General features: G+C 47.5%; 1 protein-coding gene across 4 annotated transcripts in view; it reads left to right on the top strand.

Moving 5' to 3' along the window:
• Rgl1 (ral guanine nucleotide dissociation stimulator like 1) overlaps positions 1 to 9659 on the top strand; it is a 249011-nt gene that overhangs the window by 191183 nt on the left and 48169 nt on the right. For all 4 annotated transcript variants that reach the window (XM_032915394.1, XM_032915396.1, XM_032915392.1 and 1 more), the window contains one exon: positions 4139 to 4216. In XM_032915394.1, coding sequence (XP_032771285.1) covers positions 4139 to 4216 — 78 coding nt within the window. The remainder of the gene's footprint in view (positions 1 to 4138; positions 4217 to 9659) is intronic.

Below are 9659 nucleotides of genomic sequence, written 5' to 3'. Positions count from 1 at the left end.
TTCCTCACTTCAAATACATTTTAAATACTTTGTCAGATGAGTTTCAAATAAACTCCTTGGAAACGGCTCTTCGTATTTAAACATTTTTTTTTCTTTCTCTTATTCAAGTAACTTTTAGGCTATAGTAAATAATTGCTTACAGCTAAACTATACAAGACGTTTGTAAGTCTTTTTGCCTAATGACAACATGAGAAACCCATGTCAAAAGTCATCTGGCAATGTGGCTTCCGACTTGAGTTTTATAAAGAAGGGCGCTTGCTCCTTGAGAAGCCCGAGGGGGCTGAGCTTTGCTCTCTCTCCAGCCCCAAGGAGGCTTTGTGGAGATTGGAGATGACATTGTTGACAGGCCTGCTCGTAGCTTTTCTGTTGGCACTAATTAAGCACACACACGTGTACACGCTCTGTTTGCCCCCTTGGAGTGGAAGACGTGAACTTGGCTTTGATCTTTTGATAGGAAGCTGTGAGCAGACTCAGGAAACATCAAAAGAGGCATTTTGTCTGGAAAGCCCAACTCTGACATGAGCTCTAAAGAGTTCTCCGTTCCAAAACTGATTTATTCTGTTTTCCGTAGAGCATTACTTCTCCATAATGATAAAGGGTAAGAACCCACAGTCACCCCTGCCTGGGGCATTCAATTCTAGAAGGTTCTCCTACCCTTTGTCTCTATAATGGTACATAGATCTTTGAGGTTTCATATTGCAAATACCAGAATCTCTTTTTAAAAAAAAATCTTAAAAAACTTTTTCATGTTAATTTTGGATGTTTTGAATAACTACAGCCAAAACTCAAACTTTTTGTGCTCCTAAGCCAGTGGTTCTCAATCTGTGGGTCACAACACCTTTGGCAAACCTTTATTTCCAAAATATTTACATGTCGATTCATAACAGTAGCTAACAGTTAAGCAGTAGCAATGAAAATAATTTTATATCTGGGAGTCTCACAACATGAGGAACTGTATCATAGGGTCACATCGTTAGGAGGGTTGAGAACCACTGTCCTAACCGAGAGCACCGACATGTTAAGGCGCTGTGTGAGGGGGCAGATGGTGCTTTCGCAGTCTCTGAACCAAGTATTAGAGCAGTCTGTCGGCATGTCTGCTGTGGCCTCCCTAGAACAGTTACTGCTCACCACAAATGTCTCTCCTGCATCAGCTGGGTATAAGCATTGTTGTGAGCTTCAGAGAGCAGTGAGCACAGATTCAAAAATACCACTCACCTAACGTTTAAGTTCTAGTCAATCAATACCCAGCACGACAACCCTGACCTTATATCAGGTTAGGAAATATTGAAAGCTGTAGAGAGAGAGAGTAAGGTAGTGAAGGGGGTGGTGTTAGAGTTGGATTGTATTTTAAACAGAATGTCCAAACAGAATGTCCAGGAAAGGCCTTGCTGGTAAGGCAGCACTTCAGCAAAGATCTAAGGGACCCAGGGGACCTGCCATGGGAAACATCAGAAGCAAGGGACAGCTGTGAGGCGGAGGTGGGGGCAGGAGGATGATTGACAGGTTGGCGAGGCAGGTGGAGATCATGGTCAGGTGTGAGGGAGGGGAAATGTGGAAGTTATGGATAGAGCGCAGTGAGCAGAAGATTTCATGGTTTCTGAGAGGTGAGACTGGTCTTTTCTTAGACTGGAATCATGGGAGGTGTCTGAAGGCAGAAGGGCCATGCCCTGACTTCCTTGAACAGAATTGTCTTGATGGCCGGGTAGACACCCAGAGATCAGATTAGTTGAGTTGTTTTATCTTGAAGATGGCTATCGTTAGAGGCAGACTAGAAACAGAAGTGATAAGAAGTGATTGGACTCAGGTGTGTAGTAAGTGCAGGGCTGGCGGTTCTCGGTTCTCCGCGTGGGTCGGATGGAGCGAGGTTTGAGCAACTGGACTTTGTGCCCTTCCAACCCTTACCTGATAATTGACAGCTCCTGGAGGCCTCTGAGTTAATTTCAAACCATCAGCGTGGTCCCAGTTGTGAACTGTGGACAGACACTCTGGCAGTGGAGAGAAGAAATAGTTGTCTGGTCTTAGCCACTGTTAATGGAGACAGGCTAATTAATGCACAGGAATGCTCAGTCTTTCTTGGCACCAGTGGCACTGTGCTGTGGCACTGCGTTCTCAGGGAGGAACTGAGATAGCTGTTGGTGCCTCCCAACCTCCACTTCAGCTCCAAAAAGAACCAAAAGGAGCAGGAGAAACTAGAGACACCCCCCCCCCCCCAAAAAAAGGGAAGATCTGGAAGCTGCGAGTGAAAACATCGGAAAGGAAAGCTATCAGTGAAGTGTGTATCTTTTCCTGGAAGGTGTGCTGGCTCATCTCGTCTATTTATATCTCTCACAGTTCCTAGCTCTAAGATAAGGACGTTTCCTGAGAGAACACTAACAGGCAAATTAGCATGACAAAACCAAGATCCAGAGCCCTGTTTAGTAACTGAGGGCTATGGGGAGAGCTAGGGAAGCTTGGTGACACTGCAAATGGCTCCCCTTTCCTGCACCCTCCCCAGACTCTCCTACTTCAGCAAACCACAAAATCCGCTGTGAGGTAACATGCGGACACAGTTCACTATGATGGTGGCCAAAGAAAAGAGGCAAAAAAGTCCCACTGTGTTTATTTACTGGGAGCTTCATTTCCCACCCCTGCCTGGCTCATGTGGGGTTGAGGAAATCTTAATCTGACTGAGCTCCTGTCTCAGGAAGAGCAGAGGGCAGCCCTGAAGCTGTCACCTAGCAGGTGCTGCACAGGGTGAAGAGGACAGAAGGGTCAAGGCCATGGAAAATCCCATTGTGAGGCCAAGACACCAATAAAGCTGATAGTTGGAGAAAGGAGCAGGGTGTGTGTGTGTGTGTGTGTGTGTGTGTGTGTGTGTCTGTCTGTCTGTCTGTCTGTCTGTCTGTCTGTCTGTCTGCCTGCCTGCCTGCCTGCCTGTCTTTTGTGTCTAAAGACGCAACCTAGAACTTGTCAGGATGGGGCGATTGGGATGCCAGATGGACTGACAGTCACTTACAGCAGGCTTTTATTTTGTAAAGAATTTGTAAATCCTAAGAACAAGGACCCATAGGGCCTTTTAACCCCTGTACAAAGTATGTTCTTTAAAAATGTACACCCACCAAATACAGGTTCTAGTATCAAACCCTCAGGGCAACAGCAGTCTTTCAAACTCCAGGGATCTGAGTTCTTTCTTCTTGGGAGGAGAAACTACGGAAACAGCCTAGGCCTTTTGAGTTAATGGATGTTCCTTAAGGACTGAGTGTCAGTTACTGACATATTCCACAGTGCCTACAGAGCTGGGGATTGAAGCCTTGGGCGTGCTGGGCAAAGCACTCTACCACTGAGCCACCGCTCCAACCCCTAGATACACAGTCTATGCAAAACGAAGCTCGGCACATTCGCACAAAGTGCACTTTCTTTCCACGTAAAGATGAAATAAAAGCTTATCATATACTTGGGGACTGGTCAGCCTATTTAGTAAAAATTGGAGTCTGTGACAAGCAAAATTTTAAATCCTAAGCACTGACTACTTTCCCCAAAAGAGGACCTTGTTCTCCTCTTCTCGGCCCATGTAGACCAGCCTGGCTTAGGGGAGGTGAGGTCACAACTGCAGCCGTTCCCTGCAGCAAAGACTGTATTTATATTCTCAGCCCTTGCCTCCATCCCAGCCTTCAAGAGTCCAAGGTTGTTCCCAGGGCCCCCCCAGCACTGATCTACTCGGAAGGAGACCACACTCCCAGGTATCTCATGGGTGCACCACTTTGTGCCCATGCAGGGCCAGCATTTCACCGTGTGCCCACACAGCCGTGTGTCCCTGCATAGACCACAAGAGTAGAAGATAGGCTTGCATGAGAGTTCAGAGGAATCTGCCTTCTTTATAGTGTGTGAGGTATGATCTCTCACTGAGATGAAACCCCAGTTTATAGAAGAAACTCTTGGAACTACGGGTTACGGTGAGAGCATTCTAAAGAAGCACGACAGTTAAATCCTGCTGCTATTTGGAGTAGACTTACCTCGGTTTTCTCTTAATGCTGCTCTATTTTGGTGTCATTTCATGTGTATTTATTTCCTTGACTGTTCCTAATGTGTTATTTTATTCCTGAAGTTGTATAGAGCAGCCCTAATGACTATTTTTGTTTGCCTGTTTTCATCTTTAAAGGTATGGAAACTTGACAGGCCCACACTGGGAAGACGATGGAAGCCAAAGTTCACCCGAGTCTAAGGCCGTGATCCGGAAGTGAGTGTGTCGTCCTTCTCATTACTAACTCTCAGGACAGTGTCTTGGCCAAGCTCAAGCTTGGTGCATGAGCAGGGTGGTGCGAGCCTTCAATCTCAGCACTTGCAAAACCAAGGCAGCAGAAGCGTGACTCTGAGGACAGCCTGTCTCACACACAGTAGTTTAGCAGACTACTCACTCCTTTGGAATGGGTGCCACCGGATTTTCCCCATAGTACCTTTGCTAGGGCTTGAGAGAGGGCTTAGCACTTAGGAGCACTTGCTACTTTTGCAGAGCACTGAGGTTCAGTCTGTAGCACGCACACGGTGGCTCACAGCCATCCGTAACTCGTCCGAGAGCACCAGGTATACAGGTGGTGCACAGACAAAACAGCCATACAAATAAAATAAAATAATGTATCTAAACAGTTTAATTATCCATAGCCCATTCTTTTAAGAGAATTATCTAGCAGTATTCACTCAGTTCCCCACAATAATGCGCTGTGCAACCCCAGCTCACCAGGTGCTATAAACAAGGAGCAGACTTCCGAGCTGCATGGAGGCCCCTGAGAAGAGCACAGCCAGCCTGGTAACCACCTTGGGGATGGAGTCCAGGGTGCAGTAGGGGCCTGGCTCGAGCCTTTACAAGGGTCCAGGCAAGGGGTGATGGGAGTCTGGACTCAAGAAGGGCTAGGGGTGCTCTGCTCATGCAGATACTGAAACAGCTTGTCTGGAAGACCAAGAGTAGGGTGAGGACACCTCCAAGGACTGTAATAGAACCCCAGCTTTCTGAGGCAGGACTGGGGATGGGGAATCAAGTTTGGTGTGTGTGTGTGTGTGTGTGTGTGTGTGTGTGTGTGTGTGTGTGAGCAAGTGAGACTTAATTGTTAATTTTGAGGTAGCCAGTGAGCCTGGTCTCCATGAGCTGTCTGGTGTTCCCGTGGATGGCCTGGGTGGTATTTGAAGCCACACTACTGCCTCTGCTCTCCTGGGAACTAAAGGGGGACACAGAGAGGAGTTAAGGTCCAAAGACTGGGCCTAATTCTCTTCCTTGTTTTGAGTTCATGAAGTAGAAGGTCTGGTGAGGGAGACTGGAACAGTTGTGGAGTGAGCACAGTAGAGGGGAGATGGAAAGGGTCATCGTATCCCAGAAGATGTGTGAAGCAAAGTTCCAGATGGGCTGCCCACTGTGTCCAGTGCTGCCATATACCAAGTGGAGAGGGCCCTGAGAGGTGACGTCCTGCCCAGCAGTCTGAGGATCTAGTGATGAGGGCAAGTGGCTTTAGCAGATGGAGGTGTGGTGAAAAACAGAGCCGGAGGATTCAGATCTCAGAGCGCACGCTCTGGGGATTAGGAAGGCTTTTTGGTTTGTGTACCCAGGTATGGTCTGTTTTGATGGGCAATTGTTTACATTGAAGAGAAGGCTCTAGAAGATACTGAAGAGATAGCCCCAAGTGTGGAGATAGAGGCCAGGATGGGACTGCGTGCTGGAACAGATTGGATGGCTATCTGGGATCCAAAAACAATCTCTAGTGTCAAATACTCACCCGGGGCCAAGAATCGGAGAGTGGGAACATACTTGGACTTTTCCCTTTAGATTTTAACTCTCCGAAGATTCCCTGGTGATTCCTAGGCCTTAGATATATGGACGGAAGAGGAAATCTACACCTGACATAATTACATAATTTCGTTGTTTATACACACACACACACACACACACAATTTTACTGCAGAGTAGTAGGACACACTAATGTACATACTTAAAAGTCAAGGGCAAAGTATGGTACTAGAAAACCATTACCTCACCATTCCGGAGGCTCTGGGAGGCGTGACATTTGAAAGAGAGTTAAGCCTTGGACAGTGGACTGGACAGGCAGAAGGACCAGCAGGGCCAGGTCAGGGGAATTCAGTCCGTGTGGATTTGAAAAGCAGCAGAGTTTATGGAGCTGCTTCATGGCGTTGTATGTGGGTAAGGAGGGGCTGAAGCCAGTCTGAGGTCATACTGCGAAGGACTTTAACCGTTCATGAAAGGTTTGGATTTCCCCTAGTGAGCTGTGGGCGAGCAGATATCAAGGTTTGTGTAGCTGGATAGGCCATCAGGGTGGGCGCACCTACAGCTCAGCTTCCACAAAGCTCTTTAGAAACGGAGACAATCTGCTTTTAGACCAGTCAGTGATTCTCAGTCTGTAGGTCACAACCCCTTTGGGGTCACATATCAGATATCCTGGATATCAGATATTTATATTACAGTTCATAACGGTAGCAAAATTACAGTTATAAAGCAACAAAATAATTTTATGTGGGCGTCACCACAGCACATGGAACTTGATTAAAAGGTCAGAGCATCAGGAAGGTTGAGAGCCACCATCTACCTTGACGGAATGGACTTAAAAGGCCGCAGCTTCAGATCCCTGAGTGAGTCCTGAGCACTTTAGGGTTTGGAAATCACAAGGTTAGAGTTTAAAATTGCTTTTGTTCATCCATGAAAAGTCACTAAAATAGGGTTTTTGTACTGGTGGGTGTTTGTAAACATGCAGAAGAGAGAACACCAGACTCCAGTGACTGGCGTGCTCGAGGGCTGAGCTGTGAGTGGACTCAGTGCGAGCGAAGCACTCTGTCGTCCACACTTACCGGGGGCAGTCAATCTGGAGTTTTACCATTTGATTAGCCACAGGAGAACCAAGAAGAGTACAGTCTGAAACAAACCCAGAGTCTTTCTGCTTCCCAGAGGGTGTTCTAAGATTAAATAGGTGTGGGGGAAGTAGCAGTTAGGAAAATTGATTGTACCCTGGATGTGAAAAGCCATGTTCATTATTTAAGTCCCACTGAAATTCATTGTACACTTGGAACACTGGTGTGGGTGAGACTCCAGGCTAAGCTGTTTTAAAGGGCTTTAGAGTTTTAAGCCCATGAGACCTTAACAAAGAGCGCTCACAGTACTCCCCTGAGGGGTCCGTCCTCTGGGGACAATAGTCCTTTCCCAAAGCCTCACAGTGACTTGGTGGAAAGTTCTTGACCCCTTTGCTCAGACTGAGTTGCCTTTTTAAAAGACTTGTGCCCGATGAACGCATAGCACTTCATTTTATAATGGGTCACTCTGTCCCCCAGACTCTGGAATGTTAAAACCTTCTCTCTGGTGACCTCCTTCTTTCTTCCACTCCCCTTTCTTCCAGTTGGTTCTCCTTTTATTAATTTGTATCCCATGTCCCCATTATCATCTTACACTGTCTTTTCTGGTGACTATCCTGACAGTGTCCCTCTCTACACGACCACTGCCTTGGTCTCCTTCGAAGAAACCAGGGAAGCACCTTCCCATCTGCATGTAGCACTGCAGATACTCAGGCCCCCCCACCTCTGGGCCTGACCCAGAGCAGTGGGTATTGGTTTCCACTTGGCTGTGGCTGCGTAGAAGCTTGGTTTTGTGGCACTGTTCTCACGGGGTGACTTTGGTCTCCCAGAGGACAGTGACTAGCATTTAGAGACTCTGGTTGTGTCTAAGTTGGGTGTGTGCACCTGGCATCTAGTAGGTAGAGGTCAAGGATGACAGTAGACAAGACTTGTCCCTTCCATTCGGTGATATGACATTAAATAGCACCCGTGCTGGTAGGAGACCCGGCTACACAGTACCTGTGCACCTCTAAGCACGAGCCTTTGGAAGGGTACCCACTTGTGTTCCTTTTCATAATCAGCTGAGTCAAATACTACAGTGGTCCAGGCAGCCACATGGGAGGTGAGACACTTAGCTCTTGTGCTATTGCTCTGCCCCTTACCAGCCAAAATGGCCTCTGTGTGGTCACTTTACATCTCTTGGTTTCAGGGTTTTCACCTGAAAATTGAGCTCTTGGAGCGTACAACCTCCAAGTCCTTTTCAATTCAGTTATAGCTAACATAAACGTGTTTAGTTTACCAAAACCAAAAACCAGAAATGTGGTCCACTATACCACGCTTTTGAGAAATTCCCCGGCTGTTTTCCTCTGAGAAAGCACATGTAACAGACTGAATAAAACGGTCAGAAAAAGGAGTCGGGTTTTGATTTGCTTACTGTTCAGTCATGACGTCACAGCCCTTTCCTGCGGGTCGTAAGAACCACTGGGCAGAGGGTAACACCGGGAAGTGGGGGAGGCTACTGTTTTCCTCTGCTGGCTCTGTTCCCTTGTGATTTCAGCTGGGGCGCACACAGCAGGAATCCAGTGACCCCCACCACCTCAGGGCCTTCAGTTTTTTGGACCTGCTTGCTGGGAGCTGGGAGCAGGGTCTGGGAGTCGCTGTTGGATTCACTCATGAACTCCAAAGTGCCCCAGATGGCTTCAGTTTTCAGTTTTTGTTGTAAATTATAGCAGGATCCATATACTTTATATAAGCTCCCATGTACCAAGTTGCCAGTCATTTCTGATGTTTTAAAAATGGGTGAATCAAGCTAACAAAGGAATATAACGATGGGAAATAATGGAGACACAGATGACACGTGGTCTCCGGGCTCTCGAACCCAAACTGCCTGCACCGTCCTTTGTGTTTAAATAAAAAGTTATCAGATAGCTCAGGGTGGCTTCAGCCTTTGGAGTGTCCCATTCCGGTTCTCGGCAGTGTCCAGAAAGCGTCAGCTGGCTCAACGAGGGATCTCAAGTTGCCAAGAATTCTGTATCCCGGCTTCCAGTTTTTGAGACCTTTGCCACACTGTGACTTCCAGTGTTAGGACTGGAGGACTAGAGCTATGTAGAGAGCAAGCTGGGGCATGCCCCCCTCCCCGTCCCTGCCCTCCCCTCCCTCCCTGCCCTCCCCTCCCTCCCTGCCCTCCCCCCTCCCCCCAACCCCCACTCCTAGAAATGACCATTATTTGGGAATCAGGAAACCCACTTGCAGTTATGGAAGAAAACAGCCCAGCTCCCATTCATTTCACCTGTGCCCTCTCCACCCGCCCTTCCACCAACATTTTGCATGGTGAAACGATGTTTTTTCCAGTAGCAGAACTTGACCCAGAAAGGAAGAAGAAACTTTTCCTAGCGTGAATGTATTGTTGCCACTGAACCCAGAAGTGAACAGATATGGGGAAGGGATGGTAACTCCCCAGCTTTCACACATGGGTCCTTTGAAATGTTTGAGAGCTCTGGAGTGGGGGTGGGGTGTGGGGTGGGGTATGGGGTAGGGGAGGAGATAAGGTGTGATTAACTTAATTTAAAGAGATGAAACCCAGGCAGCGATGCTCTGCTCCTTTCCTTTAATCAGTACTCTGTACTGTAGTCATAGCTTCTGTTTCTTTCCCTTTCCTGAGTCCCATCCCATCCCTTCTGGAAGGCCGAGTCTGTCTTCTCAAGCTCTTTACTGTCAGGGTGCTTCTTGAAATCTTATTTTTCTTTTCCTGGGCTCAGAAGAGACAATGTCTTTCTTGTAATCTTTCGAAGAGGCTGGGGGTTACTGACACCAGGGCTCAGGCTGGTAGGAGACCTAAGAGGTAGGGCATCTTTAAA

Source organism: Rattus rattus, chromosome 10 (assembly GCF_011064425.1).
Source record: "Rattus rattus isolate New Zealand chromosome 10, Rrattus_CSIRO_v1, whole genome shotgun sequence".
Taxonomy (NCBI): Eukaryota; Metazoa; Chordata; class Mammalia; order Rodentia; family Muridae; genus Rattus; species Rattus rattus.
This window is presented reverse-complemented; position numbering and strand designations above follow the sequence as displayed.